The sequence below is a fragment of the Plodia interpunctella genome, chromosome 11 (genome assembly GCF_027563975.2).
Source record: "Plodia interpunctella isolate USDA-ARS_2022_Savannah chromosome 11, ilPloInte3.2, whole genome shotgun sequence".
Lineage (NCBI taxonomy): Eukaryota > Metazoa > Arthropoda > Insecta > Lepidoptera > Pyralidae > Plodia > Plodia interpunctella.
In genome coordinates, this window is record NC_071304.1 from 1,554,525 (window position 1) to 1,581,866 (window position 27,342).

At 36.2% G+C, this 27,342-nt stretch overlaps 3 protein-coding genes across 16 annotated transcripts in view; 2 read left to right on the plus strand and 1 right to left on the minus strand.

Moving 5' to 3' along the window:
- On the plus strand, positions 1-15,355 carry LOC128673517 (uncharacterized protein CG5098-like). 7 transcript variants are annotated; one of them, XM_053751414.2, is made up of 13 exons: positions 1-277; positions 397-619; positions 2,459-2,593; positions 4,832-4,947; positions 5,546-5,628; positions 5,942-6,501; positions 6,844-7,107; positions 7,789-7,984; positions 8,484-8,855; positions 9,587-9,774; positions 10,260-10,504; positions 10,965-11,110; positions 11,411-15,355. In XM_053751414.2, exons 2-13 carry the CDS (start codon positions 545-547, stop codon positions 11,533-11,535), a joined length of 2,505 nt encoding a protein of 834 aa, XP_053607389.1. In that variant the 5' UTR covers positions 1-277; positions 397-544; the 3' UTR covers positions 11,536-15,355. The 7 variants fall into 7 exon arrangements, with proteins under 7 accessions (XP_053607389.1, XP_064292289.1, XP_053607394.1 ...); XM_064436219.1 differs by having other exon boundaries at positions 1-619; XM_053751419.1 differs by having other exon boundaries at positions 1-619; positions 4,850-4,947.
- LOC128673520 (uncharacterized protein) lies at positions 15,340-24,889 on the minus strand. Of its 5 annotated transcripts, XM_053751427.2 has the most exons (7): positions 22,461-22,704; positions 22,095-22,284; position 20,918; positions 17,280-17,415; positions 16,593-17,048; positions 16,120-16,255; positions 15,340-15,708 (listed from the first exon to the last, which is right to left on the minus strand). In XM_053751427.2, exons 2-7 carry the CDS (start codon positions 22,280-22,282, stop codon positions 15,381-15,383), a joined length of 1,245 nt encoding a protein of 414 aa, XP_053607402.1. In that variant the 5' UTR covers positions 22,283-22,284; positions 22,461-22,704; the 3' UTR covers positions 15,340-15,380. The 5 variants fall into 5 exon arrangements, with proteins under 5 accessions (XP_053607402.1, XP_053607400.1, XP_053607399.1 ...); XM_053751425.2 differs by lacking the exons at position 20,918; positions 22,095-22,284; positions 22,461-22,704 and adding an exon at positions 24,466-24,889 and having other exon boundaries at positions 17,280-17,417; XM_053751424.1 differs by lacking the exons at position 20,918; positions 22,095-22,284; positions 22,461-22,704 and adding an exon at positions 23,349-23,487 and having other exon boundaries at positions 17,280-17,417.
- The window catches only part of LOC128673516 (uncharacterized protein), a 47,754-nt gene continuing 44,022 nt past the window's right edge, over positions 23,611-27,342 (plus strand). For all 4 annotated transcript variants that reach the window (XR_008405091.1, XM_053751411.1, XM_053751412.2 and 1 more), the window contains exons 1-2: positions 23,611-23,797; positions 25,329-25,482. Coding sequence is in view for 3 of the 4 variants with exons in the window: in XM_053751411.1 (XP_053607386.1) it covers positions 23,611-23,797; positions 25,329-25,482 (341 nt within the window). In the remaining variant the exon portion in view is untranslated. The remainder of the gene's footprint in view (positions 23,798-25,328; positions 25,483-27,342) is intronic.

A 27,342-nucleotide genomic window follows, 5' to 3' on the forward strand; every position in this document is an offset into this window, starting at 1 on the left:
GCCGCAAGATGCCGCTACGTGTGCTTTCAAAATCCCAATCGGCCACCATTGTTGAAGGCGATTCCATTCTATAGTTTGATGAATTTTACAATTTTTGAGACATATACTGGTGAAATATTACTTACTCACTAGTAAGATACAGTGAACAATATTCTGAAAATCGTTTTATAAACTTTTAACGCTGTTACAGTGCTTATTTTCAAAACCTAAATGCGTTCAAAATGTCACGCGAAGTGAGCATCGGATTCGAGAACACCATACCATGCACGAAATAAATGTAGTTTTCTTTTGAAAAAGTGTTTATTTAACTATTAAAAGTGCTGATCTCTGTTTGTATTCTTTGTGGTGATGCATTGGATCATCGAACTTTAACGTGCACACATGAAAACGTTTCAGAAGATTCTGTACACGTCGTAAGGGAGCGCAGTTACGCGGGCGAAGGCTCCTAAGTTGCCGGCATCATTATGGTGGACTGAGAGAGTGTTTGTTGACGAATCAGTGTTGATTACAAGTTGTAAACAGTGCAGCGAAGGCTCCGCGCACAATGTCTGGTGGTTCGCAGCACAATCCCAACGGGCGGCAATCACAAATGGGCCCCAGTTGGAGCCCCTTGCAGGTGGTGCTTATTTTTCCAATTTTTTTTTACATCACATCCGTAAGTCAATATTTTAAAGATCTCGTGAAATCTGAGACATTTCCTTTTTATTATTATTAGGTAGGGTCATATTAAACAAGGTAAACATCTTTTTATACATATAAAGTATTTTTAAATTTCATAATTTCAGTCTACTATTATTATTACAAGTCAATTAGTAGCTACTCACTAATAATCAGAATTGATTATGAATATGATTATTACCTGCAAACTATTGTCTTTGTTTACTGCATGTGTAGTAGTGTGTAGCATCAGCTGTTTACAATGATAACCTGCATTTTCTAGTTTTTACAAGATTTTTTCCATTCCTGTAAGATTTTCTTATGTAATTAGTGTAGATGTAATAAGCATTCTTATAATTTTGTATTATTTTGCCCTAAAATTGCATGTATAAATTAATTTCCAAAAACAATTTACATCAAAATAATGTCCTTGGAAAAGCTTTGTTTTGTTTGTTATAGGTAGATTTGATTAATTTTTCTTTTTTCTTCTGTTAAATAAACCTTGAATTATTAAACTGGACTAAATAAAAACAACCTTGAATTATTCACCTTTTCATTAATTATTGTCATGTAATCTTAATAAGTGAACATTAGTAACATACAGTTTAACATTAAATAAATTAATTAATTAATTAAAAAAAAAGTGAAGTGGTGAATAAAATGTTATATTTATATATCAATCAATTAATAATGGTACATAATATATTAAAACATTGCATAGTTATGAATATAAATGCTTTGTAATGTAGGTATACTAAAAACAAAACTTGTCATGTCACTGTGCCATATTCACTTCATTAAACATATTTTAGTCTTGCTTTGTCTAATCTATTTTATCCAGTCAACCATTATACAAAAACCACGAAATTTAAATGCAATACTAATAAATAAAATTACAAAAAGTCTACCGTCATAATTTGAGTATGAATTTTGATTCTATTGGTCCCTAGCACTCGAAGCATTTAAATGAATTTTGATTGTTGGACAACATTTTTTATTTGGAACTTGATTATTATTCATCATCTTATGCTATGGCCAGACTAAGTAATCACAAAGACCTAGGTGAGCCATATTGATAGTTGAATAGAGTAGATAAATTTATCCTATTAATAGAAATATTTTGTAGTGTCATGCTTGAATATTTACATATTAACAAGCAACATTTTATGCTTGTAATTATCAGACCTTGGGTTTGCTAAAGTTTGGTAATGTGAGAAACAGATCAATATATATGATAAAACAGTAGAAAATTTTACTTTAAAATGTATAAGTTTGAACTAACATGTGATTTTTAACAAAATTCAACACTTATTGTGAAGTTAGACAAGAACTTCCATGCAGGTCTGGGATGAAAGAAAGTCATAAAATGTATTAGCAGGCAGGTCAGGCAATTTGTGAAAGCCAATCAAGGGCTTTAAATTTGAGATTCTTTTTATATGCTGTGAGCTAACAACCTGTCACTATTTAAGATTCAGATTTTATTGCAAGTCACAAGTTATAAAGGATGATTACATGTCCTCTCAACCTATCGACTGTAAGAGATCCCTACATGGGATAAGTCCGCCGTTGTACAATGTATCTTGTATTAATTTTGATTAATTTACTTATTTTCATGCAAAGTTATTACAAACAAACAAGTTGATATTACAAATGACACCCTGCAAGGGCACAGCAAACATACAGGGAAATTTTATCTCAGTTCCAACAATGAGCCCAACATTCAGCTAAATGTGGCCTTCAAGTTTCACAACTCTTGTATCTGTGAAGATTGTTCAATAAATCTACAGCTGCATCCTCTCAGTTACAGATGGCGAACTTGCTCGCGCGCGCGCCGCAAGCTCACATGGCATCAGAGAGGGGAGTCACTTGGCACACCCCGACGCCTCCGCCCCATCTCTATCACGTGCCAGCGCCTTCGCCTCCAGACCCACTTCAGGTAACATTTGTTTTCTTTTTTTAATTTTTGTTTCCATGAGCAGAAATATCATGGGACTTCACTCTGTTATGAAAAAAACACCAGACCCGCTAAAAGACCTCTCTCTTTTGAGTATTTTGTTGTTTCTTCTTACCCCTTTCCTACTTATATAGCAAAATACTTGATCTTGTTTGAAATGTTTGATCTTGTTTTTTGAGTAACAAGGAACTTTTACTTTTATCTATTTGAGCTAAAATTCATTGATGATTTGAATTGGTAATTAATATTGAAGGTTATGAATGAAAGATTTGAGAACTTTGAACTAGTGGTTAGCAGGGAGAGATTGCTTGTAGCAAGGTCGCTATTTTTTAAATAAATATGTTTTAACTTGGAACAATAAAGTTTCATAAATAAATAAAACATTTATAAATTGATTGCTACAAACTACTTGGCTTTTGAGAAGAAGATCTTTGACAGATTATAAATTTATTTATAATATTCTTTAGTAAGAATTTTTAGTGACGAAGGCTGGAGAGAGAGTTTTATGGTGGAAGAAATAGAAGTACTATGTCAGAAGATGATTCTATACACATAAAAATATATAGTTTATTCAAATTACAGTTGCCTTTGTTCGTTTATATAGTGATACATAGACATATGTATAACCAAGTTTACTTTAAGTACATGCGGATAAAGTTCTTTTTTTGTTATTGGACCATAATAATGATATACACATCAGTTACAAAGTAACATTTTACGTAAAAATAGCATTTCACTTATATCGGGTATATATAGGGTTTAATTGCGTAGTTTATACGTCGATCTCCGGAACTATGTTAAGCTTACTCCTAAACCTAAAACTAAAAGCATTTGAGTAGGTGTTGCCCGTGGCTTCGCTCCCGTGGGAATTTTGAGATAAAATACAGCCTATAGCAATCCGTTTTAATGGTGAAATAATTTTTGAAATCGGTTCAGTAGTTTCGGAGATTACCCGCCTCAGACATACAAACTCACAAACGCTTACATCTTTATAATAATAGTATAGATGAGTGTTGAGAAACGCTGATCACTTTAACTAGATTCGCCCCGGGGCTTGGTTCCCGTAGGAATTTCAGGATAAAAAGTAGGTACCATATGTGCTATTCCACAGTAAATTCTGCCCGTGCACCAAATTTCAGCGAAATCAGTAAATAAATAAATATATTAGGACAAATCACACAGATTGAGCTATCCCCAAAGTAAGTTCGAGACTTGTGTTATGGGATACTAACTCAACGATACTATATTTTATAACAAATACATATACAATAGATAAACATCCAAAACCCGGACCAACCAGAAAAAGATCATTTTCCATCATGTCCCGACCGAGGATCGACGGTTCATAGGCAAGCACTTGTCAAACAGCGCAGTAGATTTAGCGTGATTGAGTGAGAAACATCGTCACACACATTAAATCTTTTGCATTGATAATATTAGTGAGATATAGGTATATTTTTTGACTGAGCAAGCAAATAGGCTTGCGGCCCACCTGATGGAAAGTGGTCACCACAGTATATAAACGCCTGCAACACTAGGGGGTTTCACACGCGTGTTTATTGTTAGGAAGTAGGTTTAATAGGATCCACGTTTATGGTGGTACCTACTTGAAAAGTAGTTGATAGAAATTAAATCCTTATCTTTATTTAATCATTTTTATGTACACTTGTAAGAAATTGAAATCTTTTCCGGTTGATTCGAAATTTTTCATGACAATCTGATGACACAGCAATAATATTATGATATGGAACAGATAAAAAATACAATTCGAGTTGGACTCTTGCACTGCGGTACATAGTACTCGATCATACTGTGACTCAGGTTGGCCAGGCTGTGAAATCACTTATTTTATGGTGTACATACAATGTAGGTACATAGATATTTAGGATTTTCAGATTTATACACACTGTAAGACAAAGCGTTTGCTAAGTTTTATGATTCTAACTTGATTCTTATACCTACATAGCCTATAACTTCTAACTTGATTCTTATACCTATATACCTAGTGTACATACAATGTAGGTACATAGATATTTAGGATTTTCAGATTTATACACACTGTAAGACAAAGCGTTTGCTAAGTTTTATGAATCTAACTTGATTCTTATACCTAGTGTACCTTTTCACAAATGTTAACCTATGTTATCTGTGTTTACAAAATATTTTTTTTTATTGTGTTAACGGATATAATAATATACCTAACCGATATGACCATCGTAGGGTCTATTGCAATTGCAGGCGATGAAAAACGCGGGAAACTCTGTGTTCAGACACACGGCGACCCCGCCCGAACTCTACCGACACACGCCGACGCCGCCCGACAAACATCACATGAGGTAATATAATAAAACTGTTAGTAGATAGGTAGGTATGTCTGTACGAGGAGATTTTTTTTTAGAAGCTATAACATCCTTCTGCTGGGCAAAAGCCTCCCCTCTGTCTTTCCAAGTGTTCCTTTCTTTGGCCTTCTCCATCCAATGTCTGTCGAATGCCCTAAGCTCATCCGACCATCAAGTGCTAGGTCTACCTCGCTTTCTGTACCTGAGGAGATATTAAAGAAAAATAAATATGGTCGGTCGTTATGGGACTAATAGAAGACTTTCAAATAAAAAAGCTAGACCAAAATCGGTACAGCCGTTTGGCTGATACGATCCACGGACACGATACAGATACGCAGACACGTATAAAACTTATAAATCCCCTCCTTCTGACGTCATAATATCAATTTTCCTGAGCAACTGTATTACCAAAGATAATTTAAGAATCGCACATCCATATCTGCATACATAAACGCTTTTTTTGGCCATTCATGAAAAAATATTCAACACTATGGAACACAGTTCTGTCACGAAGGATAATACCTACCTCTTTTTAAATAATTTGCGATCTAATATATATTTGATAAAATATACTTTTTTGCCTTTGTTCTTCCAGACATACTCCGTCACCTGGAGATGTGAAAGGTGGTTCCACGCTGCCTCCAGCTGAATTGTACGCACATTTGGGACCGGGAAGAGGTAAGATAAATATATAAGCATCACTCAACAGCCTACCTTAAGCACTAAGTCGACACAAACACTGAAACGAGCACAACACCAAGAAACGCTGACAAATATCTGTGTAAACATGTGTACTATTCACCCGCGCTGAGAATTGAGCCCACGACTTTCAGATAACAAATGGGTGCATTTAAATCAAGTGAACATATCATACTTAAACAATTAACAAATGCACGCTGTCACATACGCCGAATTTTTAAACGATAGTGTATTTCTACCGTTAGCATCACATAACATTAACAAAAAAAGGAATATTTATTTTTTTTCGTAGACAAACTGCGCCCGGAAGAGCTTCTAAGCTACGCCCGCGTCGGGGTCGACCTCTCAGTCGGCTCCCGCTCAGCCAGCAACGGCTCAGCCAACTCGCTCTCAATCAGAGACGCGCCCACCATCAACAACTCTTCACTCAATAGCCCATCGCTCTCCGTTCGCGACGCGTCTTCTATCAACAACTCATCGCTGCTAAACCCTCTAACAGTGCGCGACACCACGATGAACAGTTCGCCGATAACAGTGCGGGACACGACGTCGATAAACAGTGCGCCTTCCTTAACAGTGCGGGATACAACATCGATAAACAGTGCAGTGCGCGATTCGATAAACAGTGCGTCGTTGACAGTGCGTGATACGTCATCGATAAACAGTGCTCCGTCGTTATCAGTGAGGGATGCCCCGACTATAAACAGTTTGATAGCTAGGGCTGCGCCCCGGCCTCCGCATGCGAGGGTGGACGCGTTGTTGGAGAGGCTGGTACCGTCTCCGGTGTCGCCACATTCTGTTATAGTGCATTCTAGGGCGCAGCCCACGCCGTCGCCGCCGTCGTCTAATGAGGTGAGATTACTACCATTTCATAGCGTATTTAATTTTAAATGATGCAATGATAACTCATAACTTAAACTTATTATTTGTTATTCACAGTACTTACCAAAAATCCATTAAAATCACTAACCAGCAACGAGAAAATAATTAATTTTTTTTTCTTACTGGGGAATAAATGATCACATCATTTATTCAGCAATTAGACCTTCGCAGTCCTTTTTCACGGCAAATTGTATCATCATAACAGCTACAAACTACTGGTACTGACAGACGGCCTAGCGCCTCAATAGCTGCCACAACTTATAAAACAATATAAAGTTGGTCAAACAGTAGTGTTAACAATCACTTTTCCAGGACTCTGCGGACTCATGCGGCGCCGCGCCCGGCTCCAAGCGGAAGCGGAAACCGGAACGCACCATCCGCGTGCCGTCCGTGCCCCCCTCCGCGCCCCCCTCCGTGCCCCCCTGCGCGCCCCCCTCCGCGCCGACGCCCCCGCCCCCCGCCGCCCGAGTGTCCCCGCAAGAAGTACAGAAGCCGTTAGAGAATGGAGATATTCACGCGCAGAGAAATGGACCTGAAGACCACCCGCCTACGCCACCGCAGAAGGAACACCAGCAGGTGGGTTCATTGACAAGTAATGTGTTTTATAGTTATGATAGTAAAGATTAATATTTTAGATCGATTTGTTTTCTCTTTAATTATCATCTACAGATGATAATAGATTTTTGATATTCCCTTTTAATCAAGAACTACTTAGAAACACAAAAGATTGGTTTTTGTTAAGTGCCTATAGTTGGACCAAGGGTTGGAAGGGGGAGCTTGTACTATTTAGCAGTTTAAAGTGGTCTCTTGCTTTTGCCCTAGAAGAGCCTTTTGTTTCGTACAAGATGGCAGCAAAAGCATTCCCACGGAGGGTTGACGTCAGTCACCCGGTCGGATGAAAAATCACAGCTGTATCTTCAAAACTTATTTATTTACTTACCTTTTGCCCACAACTTCGTATGTGAGTAAAATTCCGTTTCCCATGGAAATTTCAGGAAATCCCTTCTTAGTGCTCCCCTACACTGTCCTAGAAAACTACACACCAAATTTCAGCTTTCTACGCCCAGTAGTTTCGGCTGTGCGTTGTGTGTCAGTCAGTCACATTGTACGCTGACGTGGGCATATAATATATCGAAATATTCAATGTAACACAGTAAAAAAGGGGAGTACCATAAGTTGATAAGAAATGAAAGTAACAGTTATATATTAGTAGTTTGATGTAAAACAACTAAAAGTATACTGTGTACAATGACATAGAAGCCGGAGAGGCCGCTGCCCCCCGCGGAGACTCCGCCCCCGACGCGCAGAAAATCCCGCTCGGGCTCCGCCGAGACCATCGCCGACATCGCGGCTATGATCGCCAGCACCACCAGCGCCGCCGCGCGGCAGACGCCCACCAAAACTGACGACTTCGCGAGGGACGCCAACCCCGTGACCAATCCTGCTACTATTGGTAACTTTATTATATAGTACTAGATGTTGCCCGGGACTTCGCTCGTGGGAATTTTGAGATAAAATGTAGCCTATAGATAATGGGTATGATATCTTGGATAATGTACCTTTCTAATGGTGAAAAGAATTTTTCAAATCGGTTCGTTAGTTTCGGCGATTATCCGCCTCAAACATACATGTATAGGTTTGAACTAATATTTAATTTGTTGTATACAAAATCAACAATAAATACTGTGAAGATTATTTACATGTAGAAGAAAAAACGGACTATATGTATGCGAAAATCCAAAACTAGTTGAGTACATGAAAAATGAGCTAACATACTTTTGAATTTATAATATTAGTTGGGATTTTATTTTGTTGATCTCCATCGTAAACAGAGGGGTGTTAAAAATCTTACTTGGTATGTAAATTCTGTCACAAGTTTAAAGATTAAATATAATCACTTCAATATTATTATAGCGCCCAAAAAATAATCTAAAATCTATGTCACTTCACAGACACCCTAAAGAGCGTCCTGGCCAGTCCGGAAGCCAAAAAGCAAGAGTCCGAGACAGAAGTAAAAAAATCTCCACCGAAATCCGATGAGAATCCTTCCGAAGCGCCTCCAGTCGAGACAGCGGCTGCCCCGAGACGAAGAAGCGCTAGGACTTCCAACACCGAAGCTACCAACGTACCCATAGAGTCCCCATCGGAAGCAAAGCCTGCGGAACCGGAAACAAGTGGAACGAAAAGTGCTGAGCCAACCGCAGCCAGCTTCGTTGAGGTGGAGAAGCAGTTGGAGAACATGTTTGCCGGGCTGGAGGAGAGTAATAATGAAAGTGAGAAGCAGACGAAAGCGAGGAAGCGGAGAAAATCGGCGCCGACCAAAGGTTAGTTTTTGTTAGGTCCTATTTGTGTTATATATCTTATCGATATTATATAATATTGAATAACCACTATTTTTTGTGACAATTTTCTAATTTATGATTTTGTGAGAACAAAACTTTTGCTTGGTTTTCTATTCCATTTCTACACTAACCTACCTACATTAATGTTATAAAAAGGAAATGTTTGTAAGTATGTTTGTATGTCATTTCTAAATCTTTATTTATTGAATAATATAGAAGCAGCTTTTTACAACTTAAGCGTCTGTATCAGGCAGATTTTGTGAGTTATTGTTAATTTTTTTTTTACGTATATAAGTGATGTATATCATCCTAAATTGAATAAATAATTTTGAATTGAATTTGCATGCCAGCTGTCAAGGCTTTTCATCTCTTAATCGCCTCGTGCGACATCAACAAGAGGTTAAGGAGTGATCCTTTAAAATGTTAAATATTGTCTTGCTTTTCAATCAATCAATATATTTATTTGCATAAAATGTAGGTACAGAAAGGTGTTGCAAAATTATACCTTCAGTGATGACTAAACGTATTATACCTACCCACATAAATGTTTCTTTCTTTTCATAATGACCAAATGATGCTGGGGGAAGCGTTGTGGCTTCTTGACAATGGGAATTAATGAATGATTTTATTGTGTTAAACAGTGACGCAATAAAATACATTCATTCATTCCTCCACCGTTAAAAAAGTCTGAATGAGTCTATCTGTAATTGCAGGAGAGCGCAAAGAAAGGAAAGCTAGACGATCCAGCCGCGCGTCAGAGGGAGACGACACTCCGCGGAAGAAGATGGCGCGGAAACGGTCTGACGTCAGCCGCGGGAAGAAGAAGGATGTATCTGTCAGAGATGCCTATGACTCCGGCAGCAACGCTAGCTCCAGCCGGTCTAGGGGACCTTACATACAGGTAATTAGTCTATTTTGTAATTATATTGATTATACATATGTTGAAAGGTTAAAATATTCCGTACAGGATGGTAAGGAAACGATTCGATTTCAACAGTGAGAATGGTATGGTATAATATTATGTAATGAAATAAATAATTTGTATTTGAAAATGTCCAGTATCTTAAAGAGTTTAGTGTCTCATTTTGGTATATGTTTTTTTATTGTACACGTTATTATTGCTTTTTTAATAATGTATTTTCTTTTGATATTCTTGAAGAAGGGGTTGTCAATAAAGTAAAGTATTTCATCTTAAATTAAATGAAGACTTTTGAATATGTGCAATAAAACAACCATCTAGTCTGAGAATATCTAATATAACATATCCTAGTTACCAATCCAGTTTCCGTAACCGTCAACGATCCTTGTAAAAATTTTTTTCACCCAAAGACGATCCGAAACAGTCATGTCGATTTTTTTAATCGACGTAACCGTGACACCCGGCAGATCCGCGGGCCGCGCGACTCGCCGCTGTCGGTGTCGGTGATGAACGCGTGCGCGGAGGAGGACGCGGACAGGAGACAGGAGTACCGCGTGCGCACGCGCGGGCTTCACGTGAGCACGCTGGGGCTGCGCTACGACGCGGCGGCGGCCGACCGCAGCTGGCTGTGCGCCTTCTGCGGCCGCGGGCCCCACAGCGACGCGCTCGGCGATCTCTTCGGGCCCTACGCGCTCGACGACGACACAGAACAGTACGGGTCGACATTACACTACTTCCTACTTTTTGAGTTAAACATAATTTCAGTTTTATCTTAGTTGGTAAATAATGTGTTGCTGACATTAAGTGTTTGATTCAGATTGACATAATATATTGTATATTTTTTATTTTACTTTTTTTACTTTCACTTTTGAGCATAGACCTTTGGTTTTCATAGGTTTTTGGCTATAAAAAGTACTTTTATATTTTACGTGTGCCCGCCTTATTATTTCTCATAAATATCAATTAAAAGTATTCGCGAACAGTCTTATATTTCAACACTGACATCGACGTGCCGTGCGTTCCATCACACGCCTCATTATCGTGTCATTCTCAACCTCGATATTGTTCTTTTTTACCCATCATAAAAAGTGTACAAGACGAGGCCGCTAAAGAAGTTTTCATTTTTTTTTAATCGTATAATCGTATGAAAAGAACCGTGCGATTGATCGCAGAGAGATGGAGTCGCAGCCGGCGTGGCTGCACGCGGCGTGCGGCGTGTGGACGCCGGGCGTGCTGGCCGCGGGCGCGCGCGTGCGCGGGCTCGGGCACGCCGTGCGCGTCGCGCGCGCTGTGCGCTGTCTGCTCTGCTGCAAGCCCGGTACTGCGACACACTCACCTCGCTCTCATTCACATAGTTCATTCAATAAACTCCATTCGATTTTGAATATACAACTGACCAAGTTTCGCTTGACGAAGGACCTACACGAGGCCAACGTTAAAGACGTAACCCGTAGCCACAAATTGATCGAAAATTATATAATAGCCATTCCGACTCAACAAGAATAATATAAACTCCATTAAATTTAAAAAAGCCTCCATTAATAACATATAATGAATGTTTTTTTTACCCGAGCGAAGCCGTGTCGGGCCGCTAGTACAATATATACCTGTGTTCCAGGCGCGACGCTGGCGTGCAGTGCACGCGGCTGCCGCGCGCGAGGCCACGTGCCGTGCGCGCGCGCCGCGCGCTGGGATCTGCAGGAGGAGACCTTCCGCGTGCGCTGTCCCGCTCACACCACATAGCGGCTTACAGAGCTCCTCACTCGAATCTCACGTCTCGATCTTACTCTCAACACTCGGTGAATTGTGAAGTGTTCGCTGGTGGACTCCGGAATATCAATAGTCCTGTCCGGACTCGTGAAATTGTGTGACTGTGAAAGAGGTTGTAGCCCTAGTTGTGGTGAAATACATAGCTGGATTGTGAATTGTTTGCTCGTGTCTAAAAAGAGTTGTGATGACAGTCTTCTTTGAAGTTAATATATAAATGAACAACACTCAATGGTCAACACTAAGCTTACATGCAAATGGACACAAACTCAGAAACAGATTTAACACGAACTTCTAATAATAATGTTATCACAAAAAGTTTATTATTATCAAACTGAACATTTTTAAGATTATGTGTTGATCATCAAATGTAAATCAATAAGTATGATAAAATTATTAAATTTACTTTTATCTAAACACTGGATAACTATGACCAAAAACCTATAATGAAACACAATAAACATATTGATGATACTACTTAGCAGCCAATCAAGGCATGCAGCTCATTTGATGGTCCACGGTCACCGTGGTGTCACATGCACAATGCTGACCCCGAATCATTGTTTAAACTTATTATATTTCATTATTGAATTTATAAATATTTCTAATAAACTCATCATTAGTGTGAGAATCGCAATATATACTTTATGTTCCGTTCATAGATGATTGACACATACATACTTGACAGCTAAAAATCCTTCAAAATTATATATTACCTATTATTATAATAGTATTTATTTAAGCTTAATTGCACAAATATACAATTTCTAATAGTACATTAAGCTGACTTAGTGCTAAAAGCATTATATAACAGTCAACCTTTGGGTCATACATAAAAGTAATCTAACAACTACACCTGAATCTTGCACCTTATTGCTATCATTTTTTGAGCAGCAAACTGGTGATCAGTCCTTCAGTACTGGGACTATTTCACCCAGATCTTGAACCTTATAGAAGCTATTATAAATCAACTGGTCTGAAAAAATCACTTGAAACAAAGAAGGCTGTCATTTTTAACAGCGGAACAGATTTACTTTTCACAAGTTTTGATGCGAAATATTAAAATTCCAACGAATCGACACAGCCCGTATAGAAAGTATAATGTTAATGTGGAAACAAGAGTAGCCTTTAAAAAAAATAGAAGCCTTGGAAATAGCAGCCTTTGATACAAGCAAAATAAACAATAGATAACTTTTATTTTTGATAAATAAATTAGAATAATAATTGCTACAAATTGTGGCAGTATTATTTTTGTCATATGAATTAGATATATGAATTCCCTTTGAACTTTGCTGTGTACTTTTTGTGGTGCACCCACATCTATCTCTGAGGTATCGCGTAATAAAAGAAAGGGCATAATAGCATGTAATATGCACTGTTGCATCCTTTCTTTTACATAGCAAACAAAAGAGATAGCTATAATTCGTCGTACCACGAAGTCTTGTCGAACACATCACAACTTCACGGATATACGCATATCTGGCCGTGTATTCGTGAAGTTGCGATGTGTTTGACAAGACTTCTCCATCATACATTTTGTTGTTTATTTTGATCTTTCCCCATGTCAAAATTATTTTTTGATGGAACAGCTGTAATATCCGATGTTAGAAGCACACTAGCATACTTAGTACAGTAATGTTAAAGACCCATTCATTGTTTATATATTCTCAAAAATACAGTAATTTATTATTTTGCATAATCATTTTAAAGCAAAATTTTATTTACTTATTAATAATATCAATTCTGATATATTTTAATTCAAAACATATTTTTCCGAAGTTATTTAGAAACAGAGTATATTTAAAACTATATATTCATATTTATTATAATGAATTACAAAATTCGTTTGCAAGCGTGCTTCTAGCCAGATTAAATCCAACTCAGTATCTCAGTATGGCGCATACTTCAAATAAATTTCCTTGGAGTTCGAACTTTCCAAAGAAAAAAAAACTTAATTTCCATTTCAAATTCTTCTATTAACGCTTCGCCCCTCTCTAGATGTCTTATGTAATATAGAGTGTAGATACAAAATGTTAACTTAGATCTAATTTATTACTGCCCGAACCTCTGTTCCGATTACATAATGTACAGAATATTTTACGAATACGTTTAATTTAGTGGTGAATAGTTGAAATTAGAATTTATTTATGTAAATATAGATTTAGTGTACATAGTTCATCCATGGGACACCATTTTTTTAAGTGTAACATACATAATAGAATAATCAAATGGATACAGTATTTCGTAGCATACTTGTGATGTTGGTCGCGTAGCTCGTTCGGATGGTCTCGAAATTCTGATTATGATAGTTAAAGTGAAAATATGAACGCCCACAATATTTCTACAAAATGTACTTATAAAAAAATATATATTTAAAAAGAATATGGAGCACATCCGAACAGTTTTGAAGCGAAAGTATACAATGAGTAAATAAAACCTGTGCATTTTTTTATTCTTCCAATTTAAGGCTATCACAATGTACTCTGTATAAAAATATCTTTTTACAAAGTAGTGTAAATAGATTTTAAAAACTATCTTTTTTTTTAACAATCTATGTAATGTACACATTTGCATAATTCCTTGTAAATATGATGCTTTACTCATTGTAAACTCGAAAATGTCTCGTTTTCGACGACATATTATTGTTTAGTAAACTTCGTTTCTAAGGCTGACGGTAAAACGGACAAAGAAGGAAGATATTGTCTCTGTCGCTCAAAGATATTTTGCCAATACATCACAAGGGCGTTGTCTGAACGGAATGACGAAATTACAGAGTGACAGGGACATGTAATCCGTTATTCCGACGGCCCTAGGACCAAACTTTATTTGGTAACAATGCAGTGATATTAAAAGTAATAATGTTTACTTGATGTAATAATAATATTTTATGTGAACCAATCAACTGTTCAGTTGCCATTTTGAATGAGAAACTAGTCTAATTAATAGTGTCTTGTGATTTTTAAAATTTATAAAATCGTTTGGGTCTATTAAAATTTACAATTAAAAATTTAGCTTGTGAATATAAATGAGGCGACTGCATTGTTATAGGAGAGAGTGTATCATCTAGCGAACTTAATGTAATACCAGAATTTTACGCTTAATATTTAAGGATGCCACGTACAAGGAGCTTATAGCCACATTGTAGAATTTCTAAACATGTGTTCACGTTTATCTCTCACTGAATGGGAAGCTTTGTACATGGACAGACATTACAATAATACGAGTTGTAAATTCATTTTACTTCACAAAATGAAAAAAACACCGTGCCTCTACTGTCATATTTTATCTTCCAGTTCACAATTATGCCGTGTGTTTATAAGCTTCTTGACTTTATGCAATTCTATGGAATACAATGAACAAATCTAATAGTTACGAAAAAAAACTTAATCTTACAAACGACACTGTATACAGATAACAGGAAAAAAAATGCATAAAAATGTCGTGGCGTCCGTCGATTGTATTGTGCCGCAGGTTTTGCTGTACGCTGTGAAATGAATAATCGTGTACTTTAATTCCAGTGAATAGATGATAGAATTTATCTAGAGAATATAAGGTACAAATTTATAGTAGGGAGAATCGGGCCAGTTTCGTATTTTTAAACTAAAACTTAGTACATTTGGACGAGCATGAACAGAAATTAAGAAAGAATCCCAAAGCCTTCATATTGTAAATGGTGTAAGAATTTTTTTATCACATACAGCAAATGATTACTTTATTAAGTATGTAATTGTTATAAATTATATTTATCATGACATTATAAGCAAATTTAAATACAACATGTTTAAAATGAGGCAAAGTGGTTTTATTTAGTTGTTTAACATTTAATTATTTATACAGCAATTTGGCTTAGTTAATTCACTAATATGCAGCCTACAGTCGTAAAAAGAACACGTAGCGATCAACGAGTCTCCATTATGCTTCCAATCAGCTCCATAAGCGATGCTCTCGTGTTCCATATATTCCGAAACCACGTCTACCCTCGTGCCTTCCACGGTCAGTATACGGAAGCCACCGTACATGCAAGCCGCTAAAACTGTGTTGTTCTCGCAAGGATGCCATTTAAGTCGCCACACTCCCCCGTTAACGTCACGTTCGGAGACACATCTTTTCAGAGTTCTTGCGTCCCACAATCTTACTTTTTCGTCATAGCTGAAATGGGGTAATTAGTAATCTCATTAGATTAGAAAAGACCATTTTAGGTACTGTCAAAAGCGATACCCGAAATGATAGCAAATTCGGCGGCGCTATTGCGGCAGTAAAGATGTAGGGTAACATGACGTGCGGGTGACTACATAGGTACCTACTTCATGAAACTAGGTACTGCACAAATAAAACCACTAAAACTAAAAGCAAATGCTTAGGTACTTTCAAAAAACATGGTTTGTTATCACAGAGTTACACCGGAATATCTACAAATTCCATGCAGAAGTCAATTTATTTAACCCAGTTAAGATAATAATAAATAAAGTTTGAAGATAATAATGACATGAGAAGGTTCAGTGTTGTATTTTTCATCTCATTATTATTTTCAAAAATATAAATTACTGTTTTCACACAGACCTCCCAGTCAGCAGCTGGTGTTCCACCTGGACATGACTCCTGATGGCTGTGACGCCCGCCCCGTGCGCCTTGTTCGATGACACCGGCAGGTCTGGAATTCTCGTGTCGTAGCATTTGAAACTGCAGTCGTCACCACCTGCAACATTTGAAATGCTGCGTTATGCCGGTCGCACACTATCGGCAAATAGTTCTCTAAACTTTGGCGGATTAGTCATACATTGCTGGTTGTTCATTGCGGTAAATAAAAGCTCTCATACAAACTTCGTCTGTTCATTTATTCCATCGGCATTTATCTGAGTACGGCGATAGTTTATTGTGGTAACGCAAGGAAAAAAAACCAGCAATGTACGTCGAAACCGCCAAGATTGGCGAACTTCGCGAATAGTGTAGGGCCGGCATAACACACACCACTTTCAGCCTTTTAATCATGCAAGTTCGCGGAATTCGCGTATAATTATGTAATAGTAAATTACCTGAATAAAATACGGCTGGGTTCCAATAATTGAAACCAACAATCCAAGCTTCATAATCATGGGCTTTCCAAACTCCGACCTTCTGGATTTCATCCTCTGCTAACATCAACACAGTCACATGTCCAGAGGAATCGCTAACCACCAGGCAAACTTCACCAGAATTCATTTTATTCGTCGACCAATCCAAAGACAGGACGAGAATATCTTGATCAAGTTTGTAAGAAACCCATAACTTTAAGCTGTATATTTCCTCTATGTATAATCTATAGAGCGCCAAGTCCCCTTCAGAAGTGACTGCGGCTAGTATTGGGTAGTTTTGGACGAGATGGCAGCACCACTTTTGGTCTAGTATGCCTGATGTGTCGATAGTTTGAATGGGAGATAGTTCGGTAGTGGCGCTGTCGATGTTGAAAAGGTATATTCTCCCCAGACGCTTCTGCTTCGTTGCTTGTTCAACTGAAACATGCGTTATCTAATTTTTGATACAAGCTTTTATAGAGTAGCAGGCAGAAGCTCGTCCATTTCGCTCACCGTCCCTCTTTCTGAGTGGATGGAAAATTCACAAATGGACAAATCACTAAGATTGAGTTAACCCCAAAGCAAGTACGAGATTCGTGTAACGATAGTGTGAGCTAACTCAGTTATATAATAGAAATATACAATTATAGATAGGTAAGTGTTAGTTACCCCCTTCGTCCTTCTTGTCAAGCTGATAGGTCCCGCACACGAGCACATTTCTGTAGCCCTCGACAGGGCACCACTCCACGGAGTCCGCACTGTACCCCGTGTCCCACCTCCATTTGGTGTTCCAACGCACTTCCATCTCTAGTTAGAAACAAATACAATAACTATTTCAGTATGATATCTAGGAGTTTCGGTATAAGATAGATACGGGCGGCAGAGAGATATATTGGAGCTTGTTTACTTCAGAACCTTAAAAAAACGAAGACGTGCCTGCGTAACAGCCCGCCCCGGCTTCGTTCGAGTAAAAACAATATAAAATAATCGCCGAAACCTTCCTCAGGAATCTCACTATTTTTTGGTGAAAACTGCACAAAAAACCCGTGCAATTTTTGAGTTTATAGCGACCAGCAAGACGTGGCGTGACTTTGTTTTATAGTATGTAAGGGTAATGCAACCCGAAACCGTAAAATTAGGTAAAAGATACATACATATAATAAATCTAGTTTGATTTTGTATAAGATAGCCACAACATTTATGAGGAAATAAGGGCGTGTGTTGGCTTTAGGCCATACTCCACCATCTAAACTATACGAACACTGGAAACATTACACCTTTTCTGGCCATTATAAAGGTTTATTTGTCTAAAATTGTTATTTGACTTTGGAAAATGTATTTTTCACTCGTAGAATATAGGTAAGTACTTAATTATGTTAACATTAGTGTTCTGTTTGTTCTATTATTCTGATTCTCACATATATATGTAAGTATATCTATATATTAAGTTTAGAAGTAGCCAATGCGATGAATGTTAAATAAAACAGTAACAGTTAAAGTCAAACGAAGGTTTCTAGTTTAGACCCATTTATTTATAATAATAAAAATATGTCCATACATGAATAAATACAGCAAAGTAGCTCAATCGTCACACTTTAATGTTATATTCTCTAAATTTGTACTGTTCATGGTTCGCCACTTACACGTTAAGTTAGGACACTTACTTGACCTTGATAGGTAGCCTTGCATTATATGGAATCCACAACATAAGAAAATGGAAAAAAGGTGCAATACAAAGCGCATATTCTCAAAAATGTAAAATGTGGAATTTAATAAAATTTTATAAGATTTTATCTTTCTATAAAGATTTTCCATTGAAGTGTCGTTACACCCAAGCAGACGATGTAACAAAAACTGTATAAAAGCAACAAAAACTGCATAATATTGAGCTAAGCAACCAACCCTACTAAATGATCTAGCGCTATATGTCTTTGACATTTTTCGTATACATTCTAATCCTTAATTAGATTTCTGAATTTAGTGTAATAAGTTGCTCGGGTTGGCGTGTTCCAACATTATTGTCTTGCAAAGAGATGGGATTTACGGAGCCCGATTCCCACGTAATCGAAGTTCACTTCATCAATTCTCTCCGAATATTTATTAACGGTTTTAAGAAAATTTGCAAAAGAAAAAGTTCGATCGATCGATGTGTTCACTCGAACTTTTTGTCGGTCATGTTTTGTAAATGCAAACACAGTGCTGGACCTTCAGAAAAAATGTTGAAAACTGATGAAGGGAACTTTTAGTATTTTCTTAGTTCTTTCCAAACCGTCCGGCGCAAACATCTCCTGTTGGGGCGTTGCGCCCGACTTTTTGGAACTAGGAAAGTACTGGGAGTATGCTTGTAACAGATTTTCCCCCACAGCCATTCAGATATATTTTCCAGTATTCTGTGAAAATCAATAAATCGGTCGATATTTCTGAGAAATTGTGTCAATTAACCCTGTACACTAACTCGAGGGAAAGAGGTAAGCTCGAAAAGATTGATTATGGATGTAGAGAATAATCTGTCGATTGGAAATTTGTCCTATGTCTGTTGATTAAACTGACCATCAAGTAATTATAACAAACCAGGAAAAACATTTACTAACTATTGATGAAAACTATTTTCCACAGAATATTGTAAATCGGAATTAATAATATATAAAAATATCAACTGCAATGGACAAACTACAAATATTAACATTCATGTAAGTACTTTATTTAACTAATTTATGGTAACTTATTTAATGTTAAACTATTTCGTATTTCTCCTTAACGCTATCTACACTAAAGTATACTTTGCGGCAGTTGGACCAAACTTTAGATAGGTGATTAAGAAAACAGAATTGATATAAAATGGAAATCATAACTAAACGACCAATACTAAAAATACCTTTAGTTGAGAATAATTGTAGTCTTGATAATATTTTATGCCTAATATAGCCGCAGAGATGGGTTTGCGCTCGGACGCAAGATTTCGCCCGGGCATAAATCCACCTCTGTTTTTTTAACTCCAATATTTTGTTTGCAGAATCTTGCTAGTGAGTAAAAAGTGAAAGTAGATTATATAATCATGAAAATATCATGTAGGTATTTCAAAAAAATATTTAAAATCCACTTCCGAATGTGGATATTTCAATTGAGGACCAATTTCGATTTAAAATTATTTATAGCCAAGAGTAATCAAATCAAAATAAATTCATAATATCGTGCTAATATTCCAAAACTGTTTTGTTCATAAAGAATTACTAAATTATATATACAACTTATAGCTACGTAAAAGGGAAATTATAGAAAAAAATATCAATGAGCATGTTTCTTATATCTATGCCGTACACATCTATACTGAGGTCACATAATTACTTGACTTGAGTCCGATAGCTAAGCTCACAGTAAGCTAACATTAAAAACAAACCTAAAAATTGATTGCAAATTCTGGACAGAGATCATTTATGCCTTCATTGCAACCGAAATCTGTGAGCATAGCCAAGCCCAACGTATAATATCAACCAAATATTGCTGCTTGACTTCTCTCAATCTTTACAACGTTCATATAATTTTTACATATTTTTAGATACCAATGATTTTTTTTTATATTTTCTGTGACACGGCAAATCCACAAAATAAATATTTTATAAACAATAAAATATTGTTACATTCTCATGGAATACACACTCGTTCTACGGCACTCGATGTGTTCTATAAACAGCTGATGTTACAAAGACCGATACAAAATTACAAATATTAATATACACAGTTTGTTGTATGAGGTAGATGGTCACAATAAATGTTGCAATCACAGCCCGCATTAGTCAGGACACATATCTGTTCATTGCAATATATTTCTCCATTAAAATCTATATAATTGAATTCACAACTGCCAGACTTACTAATATTACTGCTTAAATCTATTAAATATATGATTTCCCATTGAAAACTTTGTCTATCTGTAACAATGTATTATATCTTTGGAAATATGTTCATATTTCATAAAATAATTAGTATGCATTCGAACACTGGTCACAAATTCCACAGTTAAAGACTTAATATAGCATTAACTCATGTGTTCATTTCAATATAAAATTAATATTTAAAAGAGATGTGATTTAAAATATTTTTGAAACCTTACAATTTAAGTCTAAGTACCCTGAATTATATATTTAAATTCTAATAATATGATGTTCTCATGAATAACATTTAAAATCTTCTTGAATTATACAATAATTTTATGAGTTCATGTTAATATCTAATCACATTGTTATAAAATAATTGTAAATATTCACCCAAATATAAACAATTTATATGGCTTGAGGCAAGGGCAACACACTATAAATATTACGATGATTATGATCTAGTTAGCATAGGATAGATGACAAGGTCAGAAAATGTAAAAAAAATGTATGCTCTAGATAAAAAAAAAATTTATGATCATTATGATAATTCATAAACTTTTTGGGTTATTATACGAAGATTTAGAGTGTTGGAAAGTCCATTTAAAAAATAATAAAATTATAAAAATAAACTCAACCACAACTCAACTTAATATAAAGGGCTTTGAATAGTCATAAAAAAAATTGTCATCTACCCCTATTACATTTTATTATAACCTCTAGCTGTAATGTTGGGCAAGTGTCTAGCCTAAGTTAGGTTCAAATGTTAAGTGTCAATTATAGACATTGCTAATTTATATTTGTACTAGTATGGCCTATGGTGTAATTTATTATGATAGAGATTTAACACAGAATTTGATAAATGGACTAATAAATGGCAAAGCTCCATCTTGTTTTATAGCAATGTTGAGGAAAGCTAGTCTATTATCTAACTATTAATCAATCCAAAATTACATCTAGAGGAAAAATGAGATGCTAAATAAGATAAATTATCATAATTTATCTTCTTCACAGATAAATGTAACATTTAATACAGTGTCTTATGTGTAATGGTAACAGTTTAAAAACTGGCAGTCATTCAAACTTTCCATGTAAAGCAAATCTGAAAAACTAACAAATTGACTGTGGAATTGCTGATCCCACAAAGAGTGGTCTAGAATCCTGACTTTTTCCTTAGTCCCTATTTTACATAACTTCTGTTTATATATCTTTATTATATCAGGATTTTAACAACTATATGAACCCTTCAAACATTAAGTAGTTCCATAACTTCATTATCTTCTATCATTGTCTTCATTGAAGGATATAATGTAAATTCTTTTGGATAAATTAACTAAATAAATGATGTGGATGTGATATTTTCACACCAAAAAATGTTTACCATTTGTTAAGGTGCAGAATTCTATACCTCCGCCTGTGCAACTAGCACCATAAAAACTTTAGGGCTCCTTACTGCCGCGCAGACCTCTCAGTCTCAATGAGGCATTCTCTGACGAGAATGCGAGCATGAACAATGCCTCTCTTCAAGCGCTCAGCTGAGCTGCGGCTGCCTGAGTAGCTTGGCCGAACTTCCTTACCCATCTCCTCAATAACGGCCAGCAGCTGGGCGTACTTTGACGTCCCGTTATCTTTATCCTTCCCAATCGATGAAGGAGATGCAGCCGGTACGGTAGAAATGGTGGCGTGGCTGTTACCGCCGTGCCCCATGTCCTTATGAACGTTTTTCCCACTCATTGGTATAGCCGTCACAGTCACGTCGCTCAGTTTCGACTCCACAGCCTGAATATCCATCGCCTCCATCACTGAAAACATTCGCGGTTTTACCATAACAAAAGATGCCGATAAAATCAACAATGAAACGCAAAACTTACCTAGCTAACAACTGATATTTCACGGGTAAAATCACGTAAAAGTAAACGCGCGACGCAAATTGTAAGTATATAGTAATAAAAAAATACTAAGGTAATGTAGGACATACCTCCTAATTCGATCACCCCCTTCGGTCTCAAGAAGTTGACTTGACTGTAGGTGTCGGATTTGCGTAAAAATAATAGCAAATGAAAATCCTGGAATGTGTTATGTTTTCTGTAAATGCAAATGAGTTTCCTAAATAAAACCCATATACATAATTTTAATAACAAACAAGTCCGCAAATCACCACATTACATTGACAAGAATGTAGGTACCTACCTACGTATTTATGGTATGTACTACCATGTCGCTTTTTTTCAATGCTTTTTTTTTATAGGCATTCATTGACAAATGGACTATGGTTGTCACTCAACTTAATTTAGTTGACTCGTTTACGAATCGATTACCTTAATGAATAATAAAAAATAATAAGTAAATAACTAAAAAATTCTCCGTTGTGAAACAAAAGTATAGTATAAGATACAGTACAGCATTTCTACAAATAAACCCATTATTTTATTTTTTTAAACAGTAAGTATACGAAATCATGTTCTTTTATTCGATTCTCGTCTCTATTCCTTAGATTGTGATAAAAAAGCTTTAGCTTCCAAAAAAGCTTACTATTATCTTCTTGTAACGCATCATAGACAAAGGCAAGGCTATATCCACAGAGTACTTTCTATTTATAATGAAAGTTATAGTTCTATACCTAGCATGGAATTAGTAGAGGTACTCCATACCTAGTATTTTGCGTTTTGTTATACCTATCAATGTAAATCTGTCAAAACAGAAAGGTAAAACAAAACTCAAGAAACGTCATGTACATTTTAACTAGAAAATTGCTTCAATTGCTTGGGAGCATTCGTCGTTTCGTTTCATTATTCTTCCTCTTCATCGGAAGTTTTTCCTTTTTTTTCTTAATAATCTATTTTGAGGAAGTCAAAACAATACTTACGTGATTTGCCTGTTCTAAATTCCACTGTCGAAATAATTTAAATCATGCTTTGGCAGCCAGACGACCGATCGCTATTATAGTCGGAGTAGGTCTAAATTGATCAAATGAATGTAAATAATAAAACAATAAGAGCTCGGTGTCAAGCGATTTCTCCGCCCACTGCACCGAGTATCATTATGCGCTTAACGATACAGCAGGCTCGGCGGTCCGCGTGAGATAGTAGTTGTGTGCAGTGAATTAGAATGTCTTTTGTTTGGTAACGATGTCTGGTGAAGGAGACCGGGCGTCGCGGCCGAACTCGCTGCTGCTGGAGGTGCCTCCGCCAGAGCGGGAGCCCCTTCGCTTCGACGTCCAGTTGGTTGGGGCGCCGCCAGAAGTCGAGCAGCTTGTCAACAATATTAAACAAGTCGCTGAAGACTTCCTGTACCATTGGAAAACTTTTCCCATTGGTAAGAAGGCTATTTTTTATTTAATTTCTGTTTATATTTTGAATTTAGGTATAAGTTGTGTTACTTTGTGGTAAAATGTTTAACTCTTTTGATTTAATAATTATATGACAGTATCCACAGTTCCAAACTATAGGATATCAATTACCTACATTGCTGTGACAGGTTGTATCCATGCCATACCACTACCATAATATCTTCCAAATCCATCCAGAATCTTTCTTTCTGAACTGAATTTTTAAACAAATTTCTAAACTTTGAAACATAAACTTTAATGTTGTCTTAAAATGAATAATATGTACTAGGATATATTTTGAGGAAGATAATTATGTTGATACTCTCTAATATAGTCTCTGCTTTCTCAAAAATTTCAGGATCAAACCTATTGTTTATTTGATATATTATTCTTCCTTACAGCTGTCCAGTTACCAGGATTAATTTTGTGTTTCTAATTTTGGTGTGTGAGCTAAATATGAATAGCTTATGCCCATGGTGTCTCCCGCTGAATTCCCCACAGTTAGGAATTTCGAATATATATGTCCTATTCCATACTCCTGATTTTATGTATTATATATATTTTTTTATTTTATATTCCTAGTTTCAAGACATTGGTTTTGATATTGGTTCAAGAATTGAATATTCAAGCTTAACAAGGTAACAAATAAACTTACCACATCATAATACTTGGATCGAAACCCCAGAGAGAGTTCTTAGAATTGTTTAATAATTGGAAATCTTGAATATTTCACATGATCATTAAAAGAAAATGTGAACGGTAATCACTGCACATTGAATGAAAGTGATTCAAGAATGTTGTAATGATTGTTTTGCTTTGTTTTTATAACTGGCTCATTCTTCAGACATGTGCAGTCTATGTGACAGTGAATAGAACCTTATTTACACTTACAATTTCAATTTAATGGCATTGTAGTGTTGCTGCTTATGACATAATATTTTGTCATACACAGTACTGGTACGGATTGTGTAGCCATGTTTGCTTATGAAAATATAAACTAGTATATAAAAGTAATGCTATGTATAGCTTTAAGGCCTTTGTAAACCGTAGTTTGCAAATATATGACATTGTTGAGATACATAATACAATTTTTGACTCACTAAAAAGCTCCTTAGGAAGTTGAGATTCATGATAGAAAGACATACATTTTAGTATTTATAAGTCTACTGCAATACATGTCTAAATGCATTTCAGTATACTGAATTGAGTAATATGTACAAATTCACAATCTTATAATTAAAATCTGTCTCAAGAAAATATCACGTCTTTTGGGCGTGCGTGGCAATGGAACGAATCACCCGTTTGGTGTTTGCACTAACATCCCCAAAAACAAAGAATAATTACTAATAAAAAGTCGCTCCCTGCGTCTGTCTGTTACTAAGTTTTCGCCATTTAAAACACGCAACGGATTTTTCTGCAGTTTCCACTGTTGTTTCTAAACAATTTAGAAACAAAAACGAAGCCGGGCCCAGTGGCTATTAATTGCATAGTTTAGAACACGTTGGTCTTGCCCCACAGTGCTCCCGCAGTCGCGTTTCACCGGCCCGGGCAATAGGCCTTCGGACATCATCGCAGCGCCCCCGTGCGACGAGCTCGACGCGGCCGCTCTCGACGCCGGCATCGAACCTCATCCTCTGTCGCCGAAGCAGCTACATGCCATCAGGGAAAAAGGGTGAGGGAAAAAGGACGTCCATTTCGCAATACGTTGAAACATTTTTATGTTTCCTACAATTACAAACATTTACATTCTTATTTAATTACATTTGTTTAAATACATTTAATTACATTCTTATAAAATATTAGCGACTTGTATCAGCCCCATTTAAAGCCCCAAATATACTCGCGACGTAGTATTCACGCGAATTATAATTAAAAATACTTCTATACATTATGTATATTCTACACTATTGACTTACGGTGTTCTCGGAAGTCTTTTTGGACCTTAATAGATAGGTATAATAAGAATAAATTATTTATTTCGTACACAACAAAAATCACATATTGAAGTTATGGTAATTTTTAGTATTTACTTTAATTATGCTGTGGGTAAATTTTGCCAGACTAATTTCGACAACACAAAGATTCGTGTTGGCGATCAGTCACTAGTATGTGTCCAATAATTCGTCATTTAGTATAAAAATGACGCGCTTCAAATGCAAGAGCCTATTTTTCATGCAGTCTTGTAATGTTACTACGGCGAGTACCAAGTTTTATTGCGAAAAAACAAAAACGAAAATGCTTACAAATTAGCCTATGTATGTATTGTTAAAAGAGTGTGTTGTAATGAATAACCTCTATTACATCAAATTATTCTACTAGTCTACACTAGGTACTTACATCAAATTATTTTTCTTTGTAATCAATTTGATTTGAAGTACATTACTCATCAATGCCCATTTAGTAAAAGTTAAAAATCTTTGCTCAAAACTTCAACTACGTACTAACGTTTCGGAATAATAATTCCTGACAAGAAACGCCGTAATAACTCATTAAACGGTACCCTTATCATGCTGAAAAACAATTTTTTCTATAGCAATTATTATTATATTTAGCAAGCCAATTTTTATTTATTTATTTAATTCGTGTCTATTTCTGAATAAAATTGCTTTAGATCATAATTCTAAACTAGCTAATTGCTAAGAAGTATAATAATTAAATAATATATGTATATCTATGTAATATTATTCAATTAATATGCTTCTTATGTGCATAGCTGGCCATCATAAAATTAAACATAAGTTGCACCAGTCAATTTTTAACCTGCGCACAACAACTCATTGTTCGATTCACAAATGCGGCGAGCAGATTAAAGTTAAACTTGACTGATGCAACTAAGTCTTCGGATTAATTCACTTAATTCATTTTAACCTGCGCGTCACTTACGTTTATACAAAATGTCGTACTTTGCGTTTTTCTACGTAGGTTAAAGTTAACTTCAAAGTTGAATGGTGCAACCCACTGTTAGTCTGATCAACTCGACAGTGTTCGTCTAGACGGAGCGCACAGGTTGGGTTACAGGATTGTATTTCGTTTGAGACGGATTGCTGAATCAATATCATGTCGCGACTTTCTTGCTATAGTGTATGTCAGGTAGGTATGCTTGTAATGCAACATGTCTCCACTGCAAGAAATAATTACGTGGCATTATTATATGTGTGGCATAATGTGATAACTCCCTCTCAATCATTCCACTGGTTTGTCGAGCACCACAATCGAATTCTGGACAGTTTCTATCTGTGAATAAAAATTTAATTACTAAGTAGCTACTAGCTAATCCGCAGCTTCGCCCGCGTAAATTTCCCGCGAGAAATGTTATTTTACGGGACGAAATGTAACCCTATGTCCCTCTCCATACTTAAAACCACATGTAGCTATCCAAAATTTCAAGAAGATTGGTCGAGTAGATAGAGCGTGAAGAGGTAACAAACAAATAAACAAACAAACTTATATACTTTCGCATTTACAATATAAATTAGGATTAGGATAAATTTTCGAAATAGAAAACGGACAGGTTTTTCAAAATGTTATATAT

Coding starts and splice junctions, on each gene's coding strand:
- LOC128673520 (XM_053751427.2), bottom strand. CDS start 22,282: ATGGAGGCGATGGATATTCAGGCTGTGGAGTCGAAACTGAGCGACGTG. Junction 16,256..16,592: donor CCCAGCCGTATTTTATTCAG/GTAATTTACTAT, acceptor CAAATGTTGCAG/GTGGTGACGACTGCAGTTTC. Junction 15,709..16,119: donor CACCAGCTGCTGACTGGGAG/GTCTGTGTGAAA, acceptor ACCCCATTTCAG/CTATGACGAAAAAGTAAGAT.
- LOC128673517 (XM_064436219.1), top strand. CDS start 545: ATGTCTGGTGGTTCGCAGCACAATCCCAACGGGCGGCAATCACAAATG. Junction 2,594..4,831: donor CGCCTCCAGACCCACTTCAG/GTAACATTTGTT, acceptor TGACCATCGTAG/GGTCTATTGCAATTGCAGGC. Junction 8,856..9,586: donor AAAATCGGCGCCGACCAAAG/GTTAGTTTTTGT, acceptor CTGTAATTGCAG/GAGAGCGCAAAGAAAGGAAA.